Source organism: Solanum dulcamara, chromosome 6 (assembly GCF_947179165.1).
Source record: "Solanum dulcamara chromosome 6, daSolDulc1.2, whole genome shotgun sequence".
NCBI lineage: Eukaryota > Viridiplantae > Streptophyta > Magnoliopsida > Solanales > Solanaceae > Solanum > Solanum dulcamara.
This window is the reverse complement of record NC_077242.1, coordinates 11,398,887-11,423,311: the sequence shown is the minus strand read 5'-3', so window position 1 is coordinate 11,423,311 and position 24,425 is coordinate 11,398,887. Positions and strand designations below refer to the sequence as shown.

Here is a 24,425-nt window from a genome sequence, read left to right as displayed (position 1 = left end):
CAAGAAGCAATTGTAAGGAATAACCATTCTAGACACTCAACAAGACACATAAAAATTACTAGCTTTCCGATGTTAAATGAAAAAAAGGTTTTAAACCTTCATCGACACCAACATACTACAGGTGGAGCATCATGGAAAGTGAAGCTCCACACCGTTCTCCATGGACTTTATAAATTGAAATCGGAACAAACTCGCACACAAGCTTGTTACTAAGAAGGAGCAAAAAAAATGTTGAGTTGGGTTAGGAGTAACGATTGCTCCATTTCTTAAGAAAGGACCGGGGGCCTGTCTTATAATAAATGGGATACTCTCTTTTCTAATATATGTGTGCTATATTATTGTGTCATATTTCTTAAGGAGTGATCCACAATTAAGCCAGGTGGTGATACTCATCAAAAGAAAGGGGTCTTGAGTACTCAAATGCGTATAAGGAAAGGACAACTATTCAGCGCACTTAAATCTAGTGAATGGATTCCAAGAAGTAGACTCGGGTAGGAAAATTCCTAGCTAGGTTCTTCATCTCAGTGCTCTCTCGATGGCTAGCTCGTCAAAATACCAAATCCGAACTTTCTACCATGAACATTAGGTATCTTCTTCTGGCCCCTTAGGGGTGGAGGGGAGGGCAAGTGAGAGCACTAGATCGTATTATCATGATATTAGTATCAGAAAGGTATCATGACACATCATATATTAAAAAGGTATCATGATACTATCAATTACATACTTTATGTATCTGTTTTCTAAGTTTCAGATTCTAAAATGTCGTATTAAAATTTGAATGGTTGACATAGTTGATACGCCATAACAATAAACTAACTTTGATACTTGAATCCACAACCTCCAATAAACAAAAAGAGAATGAAGCCAATGGGGTAGATAAAAATCGTCATATTTTGTTTTTGGAATAGATTGTTCTTGGTATCTCATTTACAATTCTGCAATAAATCAATCACATAAAATTCATAAATTAATGTAATTAGTTACATTATTGCGCTAATTACTCGTGCCAATTAAAGAGTTGTGCATTTAATTGCAACAACCTGAATTGTATTTGTGTTACAATTATGCTAGAACTATGATATAAAAAAATAGCGATGTTATGTATATAGCAAAAAGTCTCACTGAACGACGTACTATACACCTATATAACGTTGTTAAAAATGAATCCAAATATAAATAATCCGCTCGAAATTTTATGAGTTGGTTCAAGATAATTAACAATTTTTTTTTTATTTTTTTTAAATTGAAATTCAAATTGTAATTACAAAAAATAAATTATCATATATTAAAATTCTTAAAATTTAGTAGGATAAATTGAACAAGTCATTAGTGAACCCAATTTTAGGCCAAAGTAAATTTAGATAAATTATAATCTAATCCATTTTAATCTCTTCAATTTCAATCTAATTCACCAATTTAAACACCCCTACCGTATAGCCTTTTATGAAATTTTCTAAAAAAAGGATCAATCAACAAAGCCGTGATTGTTTTTCCAAGTAGGAAGAGTAAAATGACCAAATTACCCACTCGCTACAATATTTTTCCATAAATCTCGAGAAGCTTCTTTTTAAACCCCCCTTCTCTAAAACCCTACGGCAATTCTGCAATCTCTTAAACCCTCGCTTCCACATATTTCCTCCCTCCGCAAGAAATCTCTTTCAGTGAGACCAAATGCACAGGCTTTCGAAGCGCTCCGTCAATTCTCTCCTTCGCAGCACAAACGCTGCACGCTATCGAGATGTTGCTGCTCCAATTTCTTCTTCCCATTTCTTTTACCAATCGGTATCCCCTCATCCCTATGGTTTCTCCGATTATATTCAATTTTCTATTTTGTTTTCGCTCTACATCATATTTTAAGTTTTATCCTTTCTCAATACTGGGTGGATGAGAATGCTTGTCATTGAAAATATGATAAGTGACATAAGTTAATACTATTAAGTGTAATGTGTTTCGTTGATAATTTGCGTATTAGAAGTTGAAATAATGTCTTTTAAGTATTGGTTAAAACAGAGTTAGTATATTGCTTTTTATAGTTTATTGTAACCCAGAAATGGACTTGGAAATGGGTTGAGTTAAAGGCATTTACCAATCAATTTTGCTGATGTGAACAGGTGGATGCTGATAGTAAAGGTAGATGCTATTCAGCATTAACTTCAGGAAGATGCGATTTCACCGAATCCATCAAGCCATTTGAATCAAGAAATGGGCCTTTTTTGGGTTACCGATTTGAGTCAACAGCTGCTGCATCTGATGCATCTGATTCACCATCTGAGAAGTTTGAGTATCAAGCAGAGGTAAAAACCCACCATCAAAGAGATAAAAACTGAATAGTGTACTGAACCTTTGGAAATCTGAAATTTTATTTTGTTAACATGGCAGGTCAGTCGCCTCATGGACCTCATTGTTAACAGTTTGTACAGCAACAAGGAGGTTTTTCTTAGGGAGCTTATCAGGCAAGTAATAGCTAACTTTTTCTTTAATGTTCGTAAACCCTGCACTTTTCTATTCCATCTGGCGACCTTTGCAAAAACCAGTGTTCATTAAAGTGTTCTTGTATGCCCTGCAGCTCTTATAACTGTGTTTTTGTGTTGTGAAAAGTTTTTTCTTCCATTCTAGATTTCCTATCGCAAAGATGGAGGGTATCACAATTTGAGTCTTTTCCCGGATAAAAGGAAGAATCCAAAAACAATATGAAGTTTAGATTTTACCATGACAACTTAAGATTCAGCTACTTGGTTGCAGTATCTAAGGGACAAAAAGTAATGTGAAAGACTTCATTTGATTGTGATGACCTGGATTTTCTGCCAAAGGCTAATTTATTGCCTCGTAGTACTTGGTCATGGGATTATACCCGGCTTAGTACATCTAAATGCTACCAATAATATGCCAACACTCTCCGTTAGTTGATATTATGTGAACTCTGGAGATCCTATTTGTGTTAAGACTGAAGTCACTAAACAAAGGAATTGAACAATCTATATTGTTACTTACATAGTTCCTTTTTGGTGATGCAGTAATGCAAGTGATGCCTTGGATAAGTTGAGGTTTCTTGGTGTTACTGAGCCTGAGCTTTTAAAGGATGCAGTTGATCTTGATATTCGCATTCAAACCGATAAAGATAATGGCATTATTACCATAATGTGAGCTTCATAACCTATTAACTGTCTATTTTCACCGTCTTGTCTGTCCTTCACAGATGTTGAAGTTGTCATGGAATATGGTGTTTTACAGGGACTCAGGAATTGGTATGACTCGCCAAGAACTTGTTGACTGCCTTGGTACTATTGCACAAAGTGGAACTGCAAAGTTCCTAAAGGCCCTGAAGGTGCGTTTCTGTGATGTAATTATCTGTTCTAGTATTTTGCTTCTTATATGCTATAATGTTTTGTTACATGTGTTTTTACCGCATAACAGGACAGCAAGGATGCTGGTGCTGACAGCAATTTAATTGGTCAATTCGGTGTTGGATTCTACTCTTCTTTTCTTGTTTCGGAACGAGTATGTTTTGTGTTTATGGTCCTACTTTAGACTTTCTCTCAATTTCTTGACAATAAGCAATTACCTTGATACATTTGTATCTCTCTTTTAATTTGCTAATGAAAGGTCGAAGTCTCAACAAAAAGCCCAAAGTCTGACAAGCAATATGTCTGGGTTGGAGAGGCCAATTCTAGCACATATACCATTCGAGAGGAGACTGATCCTGCAAAACAACTTCCTAGGGGAACCCGTCTCACTCTATATCTAAAGGTTGGTGAATCAATTTGTTTCAAAGGAAAGCTTCTTATCCTAGTTATTTTAGTTCCTGAGGTGGACCTCACTGTTCATTTGTTCATGTTCGGTATATGTGCAGAGGGATGACAAAGGATTTGCACATCCGGAAAGAATAGAAAAGCTTGTGAAAAACTACTCACAGTTTGTTTCATTCCCTATTTACACATGGCAAGAGAAAGGATTTACAAAAGAGGTATGTGCATAACTACTTCAAATAAATCCATGCTTGTTTTTATCTACGGGCATGAATTATGCTTGGGGTTCTAATTTTTTAGCTTTCCGCCTTGTGTAAGCTGGATATGACTCCTTATTGCCTTGCGGTTACATGATCTTGGCTTTTTACAGGTTGAAGTTGATGAGGATCCAGCAGAAGCCAAGAAGGAAGGAGAAGATGACACAGCTGAGGTATCTGTTAATATTACCTATTATGGGGGGGGGGGGTATTTTTTTTTTCCCAGGAAAGGTTAAAGAGGTACCATTCTTGATTCTACTGTTGTCTTTTTCCATTTCTGATGAAATTTCTAACTCTCTGCAACAGAAAAAGAAGAAAACTAAAAAAGTTGTGGAGAAATATTGGGACTGGGAGCTTACAAATGAGACTCAGCCAATATGGGTTAGCCTTCAGATTACCATCTCCTGCTGCCATGCTCCCAAAGTTTGTTCTTACTGATACACTGAGTTACTGCTTTTTCTTTTCCAGCTCCGTAGCCCTAAGGAAGTGGGTAAAGAGGAGTATAATGAGTTCTACACAAAGACTTTTAATGAATATCTGGAGCCTCTTGCTTCTTCACACTTTACGACCGAGGTACTAAAAACTTTTTTGATGCAGGACTTTAGATAACATATTCTACTACTTCACCCTTCTGTTCTAATTTTAGTATGATATCTTTTGTTTAATGATAAACTTGGGAGTAAGTTTCAATTTTGTTAAACAACTCTCCTGGTTCTACTTTCAATTTTGTTAAAAAATTCTCCTGGTTCTTTTGTTTTTCGTTTCTGTGTTTGTTACTTCATTTTGCCTTGCTTTTGCTATGGCAGGGAGAAGTGGAGTTCCGGTCTGTACTTTTTGTGCCATCTGTATCTGGAATGGGTAAGGATGACATAGTAAATCCCAAGACGAAGAATATAAGGCTTTATGTGAAGCGAGTTTTTATATCTGATGACTTTGATGGTGAACTGGTAAGAGGAAGCTTCATTGTTATTTTTTAAGAGAAGTTCAATGCTCTTAATGGAAGCTGACTGGTGTGCCTTTTCTCTGGTATAGTTCCCACGCTACTTGAGTTTTATCAAAGGTGTAGTTGACTCAAATGATCTTCCACTTAATGTATCACGAGAGATTCTTCAAGAAAGTCGCATTGTAAGTGCTTTAGGCATACTAGTTGCTTTGAGGCGATGGCACATTTTTCATTTGCATGTTAAGCTCTTCTTTTGACAAACTATTTCGTGTTGTCTGCAGGTTCGCATCATGAGGAAGCGGTTGGTGCGGAAAGCATTTGAAATGATTCAGGGCATTGCCCTCAGTGAAAACAGAGATGTATATTTGCTTCTCAAGTCCTTGTGTCCATGGCTTTAAGTCTTGTTATTTGTTGTGAAATTTTTTATTTAAAGTGAATATTTTTCTTTCTGAATTTTTTTTGTTGCCTTCGATTTGATGCATTGGCTGATCAGTTCTTCAAACTCTCATTGCACTTCTCCGATTCTTTATGTACAGGACTACGAGAAGTTCTGGGAGAACTTTGGAAAGCACCTAAAGTTGGGATGCATTGAAGATCGTGAAAACCACAAGCGTCTTGCTCCACTTTTAAGATTTTTCTCTTCTCAAAGTGAAAATGAGATGATCAGTTTGGATGAATATGTTGAGAATATGAAACCAGACCAGAAGGACATTTACTATATTGCTTCTGATAGTGTGACGAGTGCAAAGAACACTCCTTTCCTGGAAAAACTTCTTGAAAAAGATCTTGAAGTACGAATCATTTGAACTAACTTTAGTTGGTTTCTTGTCTGCTTCTTCTTGTTAACTTTGCTGCTGTTGGCTGATTCCTGTTTCAGGTTCTCTTCTTAGTTGATCCCATTGATGAGGTTGCTATCCAAAATCTCAAAGCATTTAAGGAGAAAAACTTCATTGATATTAGCAAAGAGGACCTAGATTTAGGTTAGTGATTTGAGATGTTTGCCCCTTTTTTTTTTATGTCAGTTCCCCTTTTACTGACCTGCTTGTTTTGCAATACTAATATGCCGGCTATCCATTGTTGTAGGTGATAAGGATGAAGATAAGGAAAAGGAGATAAAACAGGAGTTTGGGCAAACATGTGATTGGATAAAGAAACGGCTAGGGGACAACGTTGCTAGTGTACAGATCTCAAATCGTTTGAGCAGTTCTCCTTGTGTTCTTGTATCGGGAAAGTTTGGTTGGTCAGCTAATATGGAGAGGTGACGTGAACTTTTTGTCTGAGGCTGATGGTTCAATTTTGAGACCTCTTCTTTAGCCTTTTATGAAATACCTGGACTTCTTGCAGGCTGATGAAGGCCCAAACTGTTGGTGATACCTCCAGCCTGGAGTTCATGAGGAGTAGAAGAGTCTTTGAGATCAATCCTGAACACCCTATCATTAGAACCTTAACTGTAAGCTGATTTTGTGCCATGATGGTTCCTCTATATGTAAATGTAATCTTATGTGTTTCCTAACATTGTTTTTTTGTCAAATATTGCAGGAAGCCTGCAGGAGTAATCCAGATGATGAAGAAGCCCTGAGGGCCATTGATCTTTTGTATGATGCTGCATTGGTTTCGAGTGGTTTCACTGTGAGTCTTCATATCTTATTCTTATTTACTTGGGTAACTGATTTTGGTTCCTGAGATAATTGAACTCAGTGCAGCTAACATATGCTATTTGTGCTTTATTAAATCATAGTATTACTTTGGGCTCTAGTGATCCTTCTTTGTTAGTGAAGTAGTGCTTGACATTTAGGAGGTCTAAAAATGTAGTTCGTGGCCACAAATGTAAAAACTTGTGATGAACTTCGATCTCATGTAAGATTTAGAAAGAGGGTGAAAGAAGGGTTGGTATGTGAAGTGTGATTGTAATCAGCGCCGCAAGTCTCTTTATATGGGTTTAAACTCATTGTGGTGAGATGAGTTCCTGACAATGCACATTGAGTTCATCAGTTCATTTTTTTGAGTGAGTAATGAAAGGCAACTAGCATGTGATATTATGACCAAAGATTTTTCCCATCAAGTGAGTATCGAACCATGCGCCACAGGCCATGGGATTTTCCAAAAGCTATGAACAAATATTTTGTATTAGTAGTAATGATGTACTGATAAGCTAAGTAGAATTAAATGTCTAACATTGACTGCCCATGCCCAGTGACCTTAATTCTTATATCTTGCATCAATTGTTGCAGCCTGAGAATCCAGCACAACTGGGAGGGAAGATATACGAGATGATGAACTTTGCTCTTGCTGGCAAGTGGGGAACCGTTGGTGAGCATCAGCCACAAGTAAACCAGCAGCCACACATCCCAGATACAGTCGAAGCAGAGGTGGTTGAGTCTGCTGAAGCTGGTAGACATGAGTAATTTTTCGTTAGTTTGTAATATAATAGTTGAGGCTATTTAGAGATAATATTGAGACTCTGTTGGTGAGCAGATCAGTCTCAAGTAGAAGGGACTTGATAAGCATTATCATTCAGTTAAATTGAAATCTAAAAATAGAAGAATCTTGTTTACTACTATTCGAATGGAGTCGATGGAGCTTTGTTTTTCTGGGGTTCTTAACGGAAGTTCAATTCCTCGGTGTTTTTTCTGTTCCTGTATCAGACCTGTAAGAGCAACATTCCAGCTTATATTCATAAACAGTTCTCCTTGCTTTGTTGTCTCTCTTATTTTATTGAGCTCCTAATGTCACGGTTGAAGCTCTATCTTTAGATTATTAATTTTCTTTTCTGATTAACTAGGTAAAAGTCATTTAAGATTTGCACATATAGGATTAGTTAGGATTCCTTGTTTAAGAAATTTGTGCAAAAATTGCCTTGGTGCTATGGAAGATTTGATACTATTTCCATAATTTGCATGTAATGTGATTGGGATTGGGCACCGGAACCGTTGATATCGGTTCATACTGGTTTAAACTGGTTCAGTTCTGTGAAATAATTTTTTTTTATTAGAAGTAGCCGTTGGCAGTCTTCCCAGGCAGCTCCCTTTGTGGCCGTTTATTTACGTTGGGGAATTTGGGGGTTGGGCAATGGCTATAATTAGCCTTCCCAATTCTCAAGTTTTCAATTTCCCATTGATCCCCACTCCCCAGCCCCCTGCCCCCCTTCCTCGGGATAGGAGGTTCAACGAGGAATTAAAAAAATATTTGGTTCAAAAACATAGTAAAGAGTGGTATGCATATTTAAATTCTATTGGTGATAATAAAGGTTATAGCGCAGTTAGAAAATTAGCTGGAAGGTCAAACATGGTTCAAGGTGAACTAAACCCTTCAAACCTAAGTGGTCCTCTTATACAACGACCCTATAATAGTGATCGTGAAAATTTTGCTAAATTGGTTATTGTTTGTGATTTACCTTTTAGTTTTGGAGAACATCAAGGTTTTATTACATATAATCCTAGTTTTGAAGGTTTTTCAAGAAATATGGTAAAAAGAGAGATTTTTGAATTTCAAGAAAAACATTGTCAATTTATTCGTACCTATTTTGAAATAATGGATTGTAGAGTTGCTATTACCACCGATATGGGTCGTAGTCCTAATGGTTTTGATTATTTAATTGTTACCGTACATTGGATTGATTATAATTGAAATTTGCCAAAAAGAATTATCAGTTATAAAATATGTAAACTTAAGAAAACTGAATTTTATATTGCTACTAGTACAATAGAAATTTTAGATTTTTTTGGTCGTTGTGATAAATCGATTAGTATTACTTTAGATAATGCTTCTGTTAATTTAAATGTTATTAATTTGTTAGAACCTAGACTTTGTCCAATTAGCAAATATGCTTTTTATGTTAGATGTGCTGCACATATATTAAATTTGATTGTAGGTGATGGTGTAAAATTATTTGAGAGTAGTTGTGATAAAGTTAAAAATGTTTGTTTTTTTATTTTTCATATGCATAGTAATAGTAGAATTAATCAATTTAAAGAACTTTGCAATGCATGTAAACTTTCGTATAGAAAAGTTTCAAAGCATGTAAAAACTAGATGAAATTCTTTTTATGATAGCTTGATATTGCTTATACATATAAAAAGCCTATTACTATGTAATTTAATGCTCATAATGCTTATCCTGATTTTAAACTTAATGATAGTAATTGGAAAGAAGTAAATGAACTTAGAAAATTTTTGAAAGCATTTTATGATGCTACTAAAGTTTTTTCCGGAATGTATTAATCTACTATTTCTGAAATTTTAATACATGTATGTGAGATTTCAACTCTCTTTGCTGAATATTAAACAAATGAATTATTTAAAGATGCTATTGAAGCTATGATTAAAAAAAAAATATTATTTTTTTCTATCCCCAAATTTATTTAACTACAATTCTTTTTAACCCTGAATATAAAGAACATGGTGCAAAAGCTTTAGTTGAATGCATTTATCAAAATTTAGATATTCAACCAGATGAAAAATTAAAATTGGTAACGTGTCAAAATAACATTAAATTACTTGCTAAGGAAATGTATGATAAATATTGTTCCTTAGATAACACTGAAAATCCTCAAACTTCTACGCCTAAAGTAGGTGCCCATGGTAGAATGCAACATAAATTTGGTCTTGATTCTTCTAATAAATGTGAATTTGTTAAATATCTTGAAAAGGGTTCAGATAATATTACGAATGAGGAAGGCATACCGCAACTATTGAATTGGTGGAGGGCTCGTGGCACTCAATTTTCAAAATTTAGAAGGATGGTGAAGGACATACTAGCTATTCAAGGATTATCAATAGCTTCGAAGGCAGCTTTTAGCACGACAAGATTTCAAATTGGAGACCATAGATATTCATTAGCAGAAGAAAATTTGGAGATATCAGGATTGTTTAGAGATTGAATCAACTCCGACCGAAGAAATCAAGGACTTCCAAAGTTAAGCAGCCAACATGAAGTTTTCTTAGATTCAGTCGATGGATGTGATAGTGATGATGGCATGGAACTTCAAGACCGTCAACAAAATTTATCAAGACCGGATGTTGATAACGATCTATCTTTAGATGAGTTAGAACAAAAATTTATAGGTAAGTATTACATTTGAGGCTTAATTGAAATAGAACCCTTCCTAGAAGGTGGTTGTGAAAATTAGACACTCTACTAATAGTTGTAAATTGTAATACGAATTCAAATAAATTAGATTGATTTTTAATTCTTATCCTTATTTTATACTTTTATTTAATGCATTTCTTTTTTGTTTATTTCTTAAAGTCTTAAATTACAAGTTATTAGTTATAACTTATAATGTAAATTCATAATTCATAAATTCAAAAACATAGAAAAAAATAACTTTAAAAAACTTAAGTTAACTAAAGTTTCAAACTTATAAATTAATTTACAATTTTTTTTAAAACTTACAAACAAACTTATAAATTGAAAAATTTAGAAAATAAAATACTTTAATAAACTTAAGTACTTAACTTACAAGTTACAAATAAACTTTAAAATTTTTAAAACTTAAAGATAAACTTAGAAAGAAATATTCATTCATATTTCGTAAATCGTAATTCAATTATTCAAAATATTTGTATTCTTTAACTCTAAAAAACTAAACAATAATTTTTTAATAGTTTTACGTGTCATGCCATTTATCTCATCCCATCCCATTTCGATCCATTCCGATCCGTCCCTGTACTATTTCGGTATATAATGGGACGGAACGGGACCGAATTTTCATCCCGATAATTTCTATCCGGTTCATTCCGATATCAGTCAACAATCCGGTCAAACGATCCCATTCTGATCCGGTGCCCAGTCTTAAATGTGATAGGGGATACATCAAACTTGGAGGTCCTTAATGAGATAAGGACATATTTTTCTTTATTTTGCTAACAAGAAGATCATTTTTGTCCTAATTCTAATAATCCGGCCAATTTTGGGCCAAAAATCACATGGAGGGTATTTTTGTTCAATTTTTCATAATTTAGGGGATTTTTGACTTTTTCTTTAATTTAAAAATATAATAAGTTTGATGCTAAGAACCTTAATGATTTGTAGGGTTTAAAATTCTAAATCATTCATTTGGTCGAGAATGGAACAATTTCAAACAAACTCAAAATGAATAAAATATGATTGGTGAATCCCGTGGTTGTTTCAATATAGAAAATGGTGTTGCTAACAACAATTTATAGTAATTTTTATCATAACTTAAAGTGAATGACCAAATTTGAACTTTTTTCCTTTTAAGTTTTGATACATGAAGTTAATCAATTTTACATTGAAACTTTATTTTATTAAGGTAATAATAAAGAGAAATATAATGTAATTTGTTTTTGTTATTAGTGAGAGATAGGAGTAACTCAAAAGTATAAGATAAAATAAAGGAATAAGGCATAGAAACACATTTCAACTGTGATAAAAATTTCAATTACACATCAAAATAATGCGTAGTTACCCCTCTGATGAGGTGCAATTGATTTGAGTTTGGATGAATCAAATAAAATAAGATGTTATTACAAATGTAAACGTGTATATACACATGTTATGTTTTAACTTTTTTTTTTTATCAAGTAATAAGAAAAAAGGGGTAAATAATATGAAAAAGGAAATTACTAGACCCCACACAATTCTCACCATAGTTTAGGTCTTTCTAACAATAAACGGAAAAATGTTAAAACTATCATTCAACTATTTGAAATAGATCACATATATTCTTAAATTATATTCTGGCTCAAAAATATCCTTCACGTTATATTATTGCCTTATTGGCTCAAAAATACCCTTCACGTCTAGTATTGGCTCACTCTACCCCTTTCTTTGACGAAATGAAATGTGACATCTCATGTGTATTAATTTACGCCACATAGGATCCCCGCATAAGCACCCCACCACACCCTATCAATTAAAAGACCCAAACCCATCCTTGACTCCCGTAGTTATGATTTTCTTGACTCCCGTAGTTATGGCTATAACAATTAATTTGCAACAAATTTTAAAAAACTCCCATAACTATTTGCAGCAGTCAGACATCCCTGCTTGTTGTCCTGACTTTAGGAAGAACACTTCAGCTACTTCCCAAGTATTTATTGATCACGTTGAACTTACGATTATGTTGCTCTGCAATTCACTCCAGGCTCAACCGCACCATCTTCTTCCTAGAAAAGCACCACATTTGCTTGATTGTCATTTTAAAAAATTAAACCTATCACCCTTTGTTAGCTATGTCTACTGGATAAAATATAGTTTAGCAAATTAAATAGCCAATTAATAATTTGCTTAAAAACTACTGCAAATTAATTGTGGCAAGCATAACTACGGGAGTCAAGGAAATCATAAATACGAGAGTCAAGGATGGATTTGGGTCTTTTAATGAGTGAATTTGGGTCTTTTAATTGATGGGTGGGTGGGGTGGGGTGCTTAAGTGGAAATCTTACGTGGCGTAAATTAATATACATGAGATGTCACATTTCATTTCGTCAAACGAAGGTGTAGAAGTGAGTCAATAGTATGACGTGAAGAGTATTTTTGAGCCAATAGTATAAAAGAAAGGGTATTTTTAAGTCAGTATATAATTTAAGGATATATGTGCTTTACTTCAAATAGTTAAAGGATAATTTTAATCCTTTTCCGAACAATAAAAACCAAAAGGAAATGGAGAAAAAATACCGGCTTAATAGGCTCGGACCGGCCAAAACGATGTCAGACCGCGGTCTTCCGGTTCTTGGTCGTCGTGCAGTTGACTTTTCTCATTCTTTTGCCAGCAAAGGTAAGGGAAAGAGAAGAATCTTTTTGTTTCAGAAATCTGTATTTGAAGGCTCAAATTCTCTACAGAAAATGGGCGTTTGAATCTGTAAGTTGAAAGCTTTCATTTATATTTCACTGAAACTAGAAATATTTCGTTTTCCCCCCTTTTCTTTGGGGGTATTCAAATTGATTTTCATTTTTATTCGTCTTTTATGAGAATTTAGAATGACCCATAAGCCATTAACTACTTGGGTGTTCTTGAAATTCATTTTAGTGACATAATAATTGAAAGAAATTATAGTTGATTCAGATATTTTTCTGGTTTGATTTATCTCATGAAATAATTGTGGGTAATCGATTTCTCATATTTTTGGCTGGAGAAACATGTCTAATCTTCATAAAGTTTTCATCTTTAGGAATATATAGTGTAAATAGGCGTCATGCTACTTAAAGGCGGAGTTAAGATTTGAAGTTTATGGGTTTTGACTAGCAGCCGAAACCGTAATTTGTTTTAGTTATTGAGTTCACAACTAAATATTTTATGTATTTTGTGGATTTCCTAATCCAAATACAGCGTCTAAGCAAAAGGTACTGGGTTTTTCCGAACACATACCTAGTATTGTAGCTCCGCCCCCTGAATTGTTACATGTTTACAATGATATAAAATGGTACTGAAAAGAAGGAAATTGAGTTAGAAGTATCTGCAGTGTGATGTCTGGGTGTTGTTTGTGCTTTTTAAGAGGTTTAGTGTGAGATGCTGCTATTGAATGAGTTTCATCCATTTCTCGCGATTTTACATTGTCATTACTTCGGTGTTTATTTGACATGGTTTTTCAGGTTGTAATATATCAGTTGTCAACCTTTATCAAATATGCTGCCTCCACGTCCCAGCGGGTTGCCTCCGTCCTTATTTCTTGCCTCTTCAGACGCCAGAGCATCAACTGATAATCATGATCCCAGAATGAACTCTGATCAGAATCGTGAATCACCTGCTGAGAGTGCTAGTTCAAGGTATACATGGCCTGTTATTGATGCTACTACTCAAGTGAAGCTTGAGAATCAGAAAGCTGAGGATGGTTATTATGAACAGTCTCTGATTCACAGGCCTGCTAGTGCAAATAAGGTTTCTCTTCTTGATATTGCTAGAGAACAAGTGGATATAATATCTGAAAAAATGTATTTGCTCCCCAATGAGTATTTAGAAGAGATAAAGGGTAGGCTTCGAGGGATGCTTGAAGGGAATGGCGGTCCTCAGCAAAGAGATGAACTTTTGTTTTTACAGAGACTTGTCCAGACTAGGTCTGATTTGACTGCAAAGACATTGATTAAAGCTCATCGAGTTCAGCTGGAAATTCTTGTCGCTATTAATAGTGGAATTCAATTTTTCCTGCATCATAGTATGAATCTTTCTCAGACTGCCCTGATCGAGGTTTTTGTATACAAGAGATGTCGGAATATAGCATGCCAAAGCCAGTTGCCTGCGGAAGATTGCCACTGTGAGATATGCACCAACCGAAAGGGATTCTGCAGCCTCTGCATGTGTGTAATCTGTAACAAATTTGATTTTGAAGTGAATACATGTCGGTGGATTGGTTGTGACTCCTGTGCTCATTGGACTCACACGGATTGTGCAATTCGTGATAAACAAATTGGAACAGGTCCTTCTCCCGTGAATGGGTTGGGGTCTGCTGAAATGCAGTTCAGGTGTAGAGCATGCAATCTCTCTTCTGAGCTTTTTGGTTGGGTGAAAGATGTATTTCAACAATGTGCACCTACCTGGAATGGGGAATCATTGATAAGAGAACTAACTGTTGTAAGTAAAATCTTTCGACTGAGTGATAACACAAGAGGGAGGCAGCTCTTTTGGAAGTCTGAGGAGCTCATAGAAAAACTGAAGGGTGGAGTGGAAGAGACAACAGCTTGCAGGATTATATTAACTTTTCTCCAAGGTAGGTCTTGTATCTTGTACTCTATTGCTCCTGCACTTAGTAGAAATGTATGCATAAAAAGGTAGAATCCATCATGTGGTTGGCATTGAACCTAAAAAGCATTTGGTTCTCCTATGAGAAGTTAGAAACAATGACAAAAATCTCAGCCATGGAGAAAATTGCCCTTGAACGATTTACTTTCCATCATAAGGGGATTGCGAGACCCTGAATTCATAGAAGTGGTGCTTGATGGTAGTTTAATGTTGTCACATTCATGTTTTGACACTTGAGCTGTGCAAGTCTTCATTTTTCCTCACTGTAAATGTATCCTACATCTTCTTGGTGACATGTTTACCCCCATAAGTATCCTTCAAAAGCATTCAAAACTGCTAAAACATGCGGAAGCGTAGTTGGGTGATTGATATGTTTTTGAGCTCAAGCTGTATCAAATATTTTCACTTTAGTCTAGGTAACATGGGGTGAAACATGTAACAATAGCTCATGACATGATTTTGAGCCTATAATCTTTGAATCAGATAAGCTCTTGCTCATGTTAAGGGGTTGGCAGAGATCAAAGAAAGGTTTGATACATAAAAGATCCCTGTGCCCCTCCTATGTTTCTCACATTATGTTTATCTGTGCATCTTTGTTCTCCCTCTGTTTCAATGTCTTACTTTCTTTTTTAGTCCGTTTCAAAAAGAATATCTCTTTCTATTTTTGGCAACTCTTTAATTCTAACTTTTCACATAGACATGTTCAAGACCACAAGTTTAAATGGCTTTTTGGTACATTCTCCATATCTTTAATTTGAGACCACAAAATTCAAAAGTCTTCTTTACTTTCTTTATCTCCGTGCCAAGTCAAAACCAACCTATCAAATTGAAACGGAGGGAGTATATTTTTCTATGGAGAAAATTATATTTTATCAATAGGGAGAAGAAACAATACAAACATGGAGGACCCTGTCCTCCTGGTGTAAATGTGCGAGTGTGTGAGTTCAGCATGTCATGATGTGAAGGTCCCATACAACGTTGAGAGATATAAGAAATAAGAGGTATCGCTTTCTAGATTTCAGTGTTTCAAATGAATATATTTTTCATATGATCGCAGCAAAAGCAAGAGTAGCCTGCGTGCCAAAGAAGACGACTGATTCCTGTCACATATTCCAATCCAAGCTCAACAAAAGTTTTAAGTGTATAGCAGATGAACACACTTGTGTTTAATTGTGAAGTGTCTCAAATGGAATGACTAAATTTGCTTTCTTTCTTAATCTATGTAGTTTTACAGATTATAACATCCTGACTTTATATTTTTGGTTAACTCCTCTTCAAGCATCCTTCTTCCGTCTTTTTTCTTCTCCTCTCGTATCTGCTGTTATTTTCTTCAGCTTCAGTATTGTAAATTTGAATCTGTCCTTGAATATGTGTTTAGTACTCCATATTTTCTGCTAAAGTATCAACCATCCCTTACATGAGCATCCCTTGGCTGAGCTCTAGTTTTGGTGCAATAGATGAGGGAAACCAAATTCCATACTTCACAATAGGTTAAGGAGAGAGCAATCTGATGTGTGACTTGTTTTTCCTTTTTGTTTTGATTTGGGTGATTAATCTGTTGACATGTATTAGCTTGAAAAATAGAATTAACCGAGATGTTAAGATGTTGTAGATTCAATAAAAGTTCCAGGAGGAACGGCAAAAAGATTTATATCATCCCTAAAGAGAAACTGCTGCCTGCCTCCTTGCCACCCGTGGTTCATGCTTATCATTTTTTTGATTCTTGGTGATCTCAAACTCCAATTTCCCTTGCAACTCTGTCCTCAGTCCTCACTAGTCACTATGTCCAATTTATCTCTTTCTTAGGTTGTCTTTCCAAAAAATTAGTGTGAGAAATTTTCCTGCAAAAAGGCCAAAAGAAGTGATTTTCATTTGTACTACTAGAAATGTGTGTCACCATCAACAGCTTGCTTAGGAGTTTGAAGGTTCTATTTCCACCTCATTAGAATTACTTTCTCCTGTCTCCTTTACTGTCGGTTCCTTTTTTTCCTCCTCGGTAGCGAAGTCCCTTTTTAGTGTTTGGTTCCCCTGTGGAGGTCTTTGAGCTTCTACACTATCCTAACTTTCCCTTTCATGATCCACATGCATCCCATTTTCTAAGGCTAAAGAGATAAAGGTTGGTCTTTATTTGTAGGAACAAGAGAAAAATTTGGGGATTCCATCATTTTCCGTCATGTATTTTCCTGCCAAGTTTTGGTGGAAGCAGGGGAAAGATTGACCAGATTTAATACATGCATGTAGACAATTCACAAATGTGGAAAGTGCTCCATGCAAGGCATGGAAAGATTGACCAGATTTAATACATGCATGTAGACAATTCACAAGTGTGGAAAGTGCTGCATACAAGGCATGGAAAGATTAAGGTTTATGTGGGAGGCCTCTTTTTATCTGATAAGACGAAGTTCATTCTTCTCGGATGGATGGCCCTTTTCTGCATCTTTTTCATTTTCTCATTTACTCATCATGCTGTCACCCTGATCTTATAAAGCTTAAAAGAGAATAAGCCTAAAATGCATGGCATAATTTCTTCTTGTCTCTTCATTTGTTTCTTGGAAGAACTATTCTGAATATTATTGATTTATGTGCACATTTTTATGAAGAGCTTGAGATGGACTCATCACGGAGCTTAGAGGCTGGAAATAATGGAAGGATGATTCCACCCCAGGAGGCATGCAACCGAATTGCTGCAGTGGTACAAGAAGCAGTGCAGACAATGGGAATAGTGGCTGATGAAAAAATGAGGATGCTAAAGAAAGCTCGCCAAGCTCTCGAGACTTGTGATCATGAACTGGAGGAAAAAGCTAAAGAAGTTTCAGAACTTAAACTGGAGAGGCAGCGAAAAAGGCTACAGATAGATGAATTAGAGAGCATTGCTAGGCTTAAAGAAGCAGAAGCAGATATGTTCCAGCTAAAGGCGGATGAGGCAAGACGAGAAGCTGACAGGTTGCAGAGGATTGCTCTTGCAAAATCAGGGAAATCAGAAGAAGACTATGCCAGCAGTTACCTTAAACAACGTCTTAGCGAGGCTGAAGCTGAGAAGCAATTCCTTTTCGAGAAGATTAAACTTCAAGATCAGAGTTCTCGTTCATCACAAGGCAATGACATCGGTGACACTTCACAAGAACTTTACTCAAAAATACAAGAGATCCTAAAGAGTGTTTAACTCCCAGTAAAGCCAGAAACAACCAGCCAAATGAACATCTTTGTAAGTTGCCTGATCTTTGTTCATGGTTTGTGTCATCTTAACTTATTTCTTTAAATAAGACATTGGCAAGATGACGCCCTAAAACCTTGTATAAATTTATTATTTCCTTTTATTGGTCGAATTAATTTATGAAATCGACTAAAAGTACCATTATATCATTGATTTGATCAACTGACTGTTGCCAGAAACAATATAGTATCAACTCAAGACTGACAAGAAGCATTAAAAAGTCTAGGATTCATGCAAAGTTTTCCCTGGATTACATGCAAATCTTATCTAGGGCAGATTCTGTGAGGTTGACTAAACTCATTATTTTTCGTTTTGAACTATGTATACACGTGATTTTTCTTAACGTCTAACATATAATAAGATCATACTCATTCTGAACACAATTTAATCTACTGAACTAACCTTTGTGAACCCAATTTGTGTAATCTACGTCATCGTTGGACAGGATTGTCCAACATATGGTGTGTGGAAGATCTCAAGTCAATGACGGGGTCTGTTAATGGGCGTACAAATTAAGACCAAACCCTTTCCAACCATATGCATAGTAGACCAAACCCTTTCCAACCACATGCATAGTAGTTGTGATTCATTATGTTGCAGCGAACTTGCTACTGCAAAACAACCCTACATGTATGTATCACACCAAACGTACAATTCGAGTCAGATGGAAAAAATTCGAAATGCTGTGTCATTAGTTTGACCAGGAGCAGATGCATACTGTAAGTTGTAGGTTCGATAGAATCCAATTGACATGTTCTTCTTTTCCATGAACTAAATAAAAGAAATTAATTCATCAATTTTTTTTTGACAATAATACTGATCAACTACATTATTGAGAATAGGACTGGGGGCTACCACAGGCTACAGATGTCTGAGACATTTATTAGAATATAGGATAAGACTAAAAATACATTATTCTTATATTAGCATAGTACTCCATTAGTTACAAGTCACAACACCACCCAGAAAAGCATTTTTTTTTCCATTCAGTGTTTGGATTCGCTTTGATCGCATCGAAGTCTCATTTTGAGGGGGGTAAAGTACTCCTGTTAAAGGTGAATTGATATTCGGGAGGTAAACTTAAAACTTCTAATTAAGAATGAAGGACTTATTTTCGGCAGTAAACTATCCCAAACAAACAAACCGACATTCAACAATGCTACTTTTTCCTTTCAACTTAGTCGTTTGATCGGTGGGATAAGAATAATAATTTTAAAATAAAATATGTGATTATTTGTGGGATAAGAATAATAATTTTAAAATAAAATATGTGATTATTTTATTTCGTGTTTAATTAAAAATATTAAGTTGTCCCACAATTATTTTATCTCATATAGAAGATTGATAGGTAATCTTATGAAATATCTCAATTTATGAGATATTCTTATCTATACAAGTCTTATTTTAATTGCAGTAACTTTTGATTCAAACTTTGTATATATGGTGAAAAATTCATTAAATAAAGATAACTAATATATTTCAAACCTAATAAATCAAGTAAATTATAGTAGAATTCTAAACTCGAATCATAATATTCAAATTTTAGATTTGACTAATATAACCATGTCATCTAAAACTTATAAATGAAATGGTCATCCAATTTAAGTAAGATTTATATTTATTTGTTTCCTCATGGCCATAAGATATGGAATGACTGTTCCCTTTTTTGGGTGTTTTTTTTTCTTTCTTTCTATTATACATGTTAAACTTTTGTGAAGTGAGCTGATGTAATTCTTAACATGGGATCTTATGTTTCTTTTTACCTCCTCCAGTCAAAAAAGAAAAAAAAATCATTTTCTTTTGCTTTTATGTTTTCTAGTCTTCAAAGATACAATATGTAAGATGCATGGATTTCTTTATGATAGAGGCAGTTTGTAAATGTTTTGGCAAAAAGAAAAAGAAACCTTAGATTTGTTTTTTGGAATTTATTTGTGCCAAAAATTGGGGGTAGGGGATTAGCAAGGTGGGAATTGAATTCTCGTCAACAAGGTTAAAGTTCAAATAATCAATTAATTGAGCTATTAAGATTTTCTTAAAAATTTGGACTATTTTCTCAATTTGTGCATGTCATTCTTGCGCAGGGATTATGCTAATCTTCTCTATATTATTCCAACTTTTTCGGATGTCCCCAAAGGAATGAAGCCTTAATTTGGTTACATATATGAATATTTTAACTAAAACAAGCTATGAATTAAATAACATATTCAAAACTCTATAAACTTTATATTCTACTCCACCTTCGTTTCCAACTTCAAAAATAAAGTAGATGCAACAACAATAAACTTGGACCAATATGTCTTTGACAGAAAATTCCAACTACTTCACAAACTTAGAAAGTTTTAAGAAGGAAAAAAACATGAAAATAAAGAGATATAAATAGTCATTAAATTTGTTTTAGTTAAGGTCAAGTCAAAGAAGATTTAAGACAAAGAGACAGCTTGTGAAAATGAAATGTAAAGAAAGAAGGGTACAAGAGAAATTGTTAGGTGAATAAAAACAAACTTAATGTTTCCATGCTTTATCTCTCCACTATTATACTACGAGTTTTGATTTGACATTTTGTCTCCTTCTCCTAACAATTGTGTTTTTTTTCCAACAACCACTTGCTTACGTAATATTTCTCATTTCATTTTTTGTGCTTTTCTATCTTTAAATTATATTATATTTTGCTATTAATCCATTTGGAATATTCCTTCGAGTGAATGCTACAAAAGAGTAAGAATTAAGGAAAAGAATAAAAATATTTTTTTAATTTAAAGTTTTTTGTAACTTTTTAGAATTTAATAACGTGACATCAAAATTTAAGATAAGAAGTTTTACATTGGCAAAACAAAGGAAAAATGTTGTGTATGTATATAAGTAAGCGGGCCTTATTTATTGGTAACGCGTTTTAAAGTCGTGCGGACCTAGGTCCAAAACGGACAATATCACTAGTGTAGGGGTTGTTACAAATGGTATCAAAGCTACTTCTGTGTCAGCCTTGTCGATGTGGACTAGAGTTCAACTGAGATTAGGCAAATTCCAATAAAGCGGGGCAAACCTCAGTGCTGAGCCTAAACAAATCTCATGTGGTGGGACAAACCTCACCGAAGACGATGTGTCCATAGAGGGGGTGTATGTGACACCCCAGTTTAAGATAAGAAGTCTTACATCGGCAAAACACAAGAGAGATGTTGTGCATATAAGTAAGCAAGCTTTACATACTAGTGACGCGTTTTAAAGTCATACGGACCTAGGTCCAAAGCAGACAATATCACTAGCGGACGGACCGTTACAAATAACATGCTAAATTTTGTGTTTTCTGAGTATTAAATTAAAGACTTGTTTAGTAATTTTGATTTAAAAGAAGTTTTCTTAAACTTATGCTCCAAAATAAAATCCCCCAACGCCTAAATATTGCACATCACGATACTTTCGCCCTTCCAAATTGCCTTGATACATTTTTATTAATTCTAAAGTAAAAGATTTAAGTATTCAATTTTAAATTCTAGAAAAAGTTAGTAACTAACCTTTATAACTCCCAGCAGGTATATTTATATTTATATTTATAGTTTATATATACTCAACAGATCTTCAAGACTTATTATTAATTTCTTATCAATCAAAAAATCAGTAAAAATTTTGTTCGTTATGTTTGGTATTAGGTGCCTGCCGGCTGTCATACAAAATCAACATTTAGAATTAGGAATCTCCCAAAATGGGCCAATTAATATTTTATCTTAAAATTAGGGGATCAAAAATAAAATATTGGTGATACATCAGACAGATAAGCGCATTGGAGTCCGACTAAATCTAAATTGGAACCGAAAAATCTCATATTAGGAGATAAAGCGCTCCCTAATAAATGCAACTCCACACCTTGAAAAACTCGAATCCGAGAATTCTGATTAAAGATGAAGGAGATATTTAGCAAATTAGAAAATATGGGCACTTAATTATTGACAAAATAAATAAATCTTGTTTTATGATGTAATTAATAATTAAACGATAGAATCACATGAAGAAGGCAATCCACCATGCAAAATGGGTTTTGTCTCCTTAATATATAAAGATCTTTTTAACAGTATTAAGTCGTGCAAAAGATATCTACAGTTAAATATGAGATTAATAAATTTAAAAATAAAAAAAATATTACCCATTACAATAGATAAAGATAATCTGATAATATAAAAATTCATTATAATAATGTGTATATATAATTTAATTAACAAACTCTTTGAACATATATATAGGTAGTCTGATTTGAAAGTATTGAGTTCGATTGAAATTAATAGAAATTCCTCCAAATACACCTATAAATATGATTTAAGCAGGGAACAGGACTTTTTCATTAGATGTGTGAAATTGACTAAGCATTTATTCGACCAAATATAAAGTTAAATGAATGACTTTGTGTTTATTATCAGTTCTTCCATCAGTTAAAAAATGTTTTGACGTCATTTAGGAAAAGTATAAGGAAGTGTGCCTGAGTCTTCAATTATATGTAGTTGACTCGATCTAACTAGTAGTCCTTAAGAAACTTAATTAGGTATCTACCATAAGTCTGTTTCTCGTGTGAACGTAACACTTAACTTTAAAAATTATGACATTTTAAGGTGCTGCTAAATGGATGGATCTTATTAAACCACAGATTGAACCGCCGAATCGAAAAAATTAGTGCTATCATAAAATTTTGTATTGCCTAAGTTTACTTGATGATTTATGAGCAACTAGTAGGTGTGACTTCAACATGTCCAAACCGTGTGCATGGTTGTCAATGTACAGGTTGAAAGTGACAATTCCACAAAGAAAGGTTACAAGTTAAAAAGTATTGGTGTGTGCTCGAATGTCTTAAAACTAATTGCTTCTTTTCTTCTTGACTTTAAAATATACATGAATGCTACATTTAACAATGTAAAAGGGGCCCCTAAACTTAGGATCCATGATTCGTTCGATTTAATTATATATGTTTGATCGAATTAATAGAGTATTTTTTTTATCGGAAAAGGATAAAAAAAATATGTTTTTAAACTAGGTGAAATTAAATAAAAATGTAATCGATTAATAGTTTGGCCTAAATTGCAGTCAATAGTTTAATTTAAAAATATCTCTATTGCTAATAGTTTGGTCTAAACATCAATAGGATCTCAAATATATTGTATGATCCCAAATCACGACAATCAATAGCAATAGAGATATTCAACTTTAAATTAATCTGATTGCAAATTATGAAATTATGTCTAAACGGACCTAAGAACACTTGAAATTGCCATTTTTTTCTTGAATAAATCAAAGAAAATATTGAAGAAGTCAAGTGTCAAAACTACTATTTGCACTTTTCTATGAAATTAAATACGTAATAGTTATTGTACGAAAAAAAATTATTACAGAAAGGAAAAAGGAAAACTCGTTTTCTCCCATTTTAATTAAGCAAAATATCCTAATTTAGATAATATTTTATTAATGGATATGTGAATAAGTATGATATTTTTTCAGTTATCTACTTATCTATGTGAAATAAAACGATTTTGGGTATATTTAGGAACTTGATGGTGTTGGTAATTTTCTTGTAGAACAGGGGCTTAATGATAATATTGATACTTCATATTTTTGTTCCTTTACGAGGTGGATAATCGAGCCCTCACCAACAAGGTGGAAGTTTCGATAGCCAACCAACTGAAGGCAAATAAAATTATGTGGTATGGTGTCAAACAGTGGCGGACCCAGGATTTTAAATAAGGGGGTTCAAAATTTAAATAACTAGACACACGAACTAGTCGAAGGGGGTTCGACATCTACTTTATATACATAAAAAATTATTTTAACCATATATAAATAGTATAATTTTTCGCCGAAGGGAGTTCGGATGAACCCCCTCGGCGTAAGGTAGGTCCGCCCCTGGTGTCAAATATAAAAGAAAGCTTGCTTTTATGAGTGATCTTTTACCTTTATTGAAGATTAATTTTTTTGATACCACTTTACAAGCGGAGCGAATAAATATAAAATTTTCAAATGTTATCTCTTCATCTTCCTAGTTATAAGCCTCTTTTTTAAGGCCCTTTAAAAATCGATCATTATCGAATTCTTCTTATGCTCTTTTTTTTATTGGGTACGGACCATGCTCTCAAACAATCTCAATACATATGGCGCAAGAGGATTCTAATTAACCCTCAAAAGTCGTCTTTTGACTCGTATCAAGAGAAATGACATAAATAAGATCATTGAAATACTCACCTTTTGAACGAAAAGCAAGTGGAAGAGTAAAGGTTATTTCAATAAAAAAAGAGTTTTGTCAACAAAATTAAAGCTAAATAATGTAAATTGTCCTTTTAATTATGATAATATTACGAGAGATGAAAGTAATGAATTCAGTTGAAGTGGTCTAATCCACTTTTTTTTATTATTCATTATATATCTTATTAATAACATTGAATTTAATTTGGAAAAATTACTAGAAAAAATACTTTTTAGTAAATAATTACTGATTTTAACAATGTTTTTTATTTATTATCATTTATAGCAATATTATGATATATCTGTCATGTATTAAAAGTGAATTATGCATGCAATATAAATGTATTATAAG

The 24,425-nt window shown here is 34.0% G+C and overlaps 2 protein-coding genes and 1 non-coding gene across 4 annotated transcripts; 2 read left to right on the top strand and 1 right to left on the bottom strand.

Annotated features, from left to right (window-relative positions):
* Positions 1-1,579: 1,579 nt before the first annotated feature.
* LOC129892091 (heat shock protein 90-6, mitochondrial) lies at positions 1,580-7,639 on the top strand. The gene is made up of 20 exons (XM_055967636.1): positions 1,580-1,782; positions 2,112-2,294; positions 2,380-2,453; positions 3,015-3,140; positions 3,232-3,325; positions 3,415-3,498; positions 3,604-3,747; positions 3,851-3,964; positions 4,117-4,176; positions 4,310-4,384; positions 4,472-4,576; positions 4,810-4,950; positions 5,036-5,128; positions 5,228-5,305; positions 5,483-5,737; positions 5,824-5,926; positions 6,030-6,204; positions 6,291-6,396; positions 6,486-6,575; positions 7,178-7,639. The coding sequence occupies exons 1-20, from the start codon at positions 1,672-1,674 to the stop codon at positions 7,349-7,351; spliced, it is 2,385 nt and encodes a 794-aa protein (XP_055823611.1). The 5' UTR covers positions 1,580-1,671; the 3' UTR covers positions 7,352-7,639.
* Positions 7,640-12,617: 4,978 nt separating this feature from the next.
* LOC129891951 (OBERON-like protein) lies at positions 12,618-18,006 on the top strand. 2 transcript variants are annotated; one of them, XM_055967454.1, is made up of 3 exons: positions 12,618-12,771; positions 13,503-14,614; positions 17,247-18,006. In XM_055967454.1, the coding sequence occupies exons 2-3, from the start codon at positions 13,537-13,539 to the stop codon at positions 17,807-17,809; spliced, it is 1,641 nt and encodes a 546-aa protein (XP_055823429.1). In that variant the 5' UTR covers positions 12,618-12,771; positions 13,503-13,536; the 3' UTR covers positions 17,810-18,006. The 2 variants fall into 2 exon arrangements, with proteins under 2 accessions (XP_055823429.1, XP_055823430.1); XM_055967455.1 differs by having other exon boundaries at positions 12,651-12,771; positions 13,518-14,614.
* A 1,889-nt stretch (positions 18,007-19,895) lies between these two features.
* Positions 19,896-19,998, bottom strand: LOC129893636 (U6 spliceosomal RNA). The gene has a single exon (XR_008767529.1). It is a non-coding gene; the product is annotated as a U6 spliceosomal RNA (small nuclear RNA).
* Positions 19,999-24,425: the final 4,427 nt, after the last annotated feature.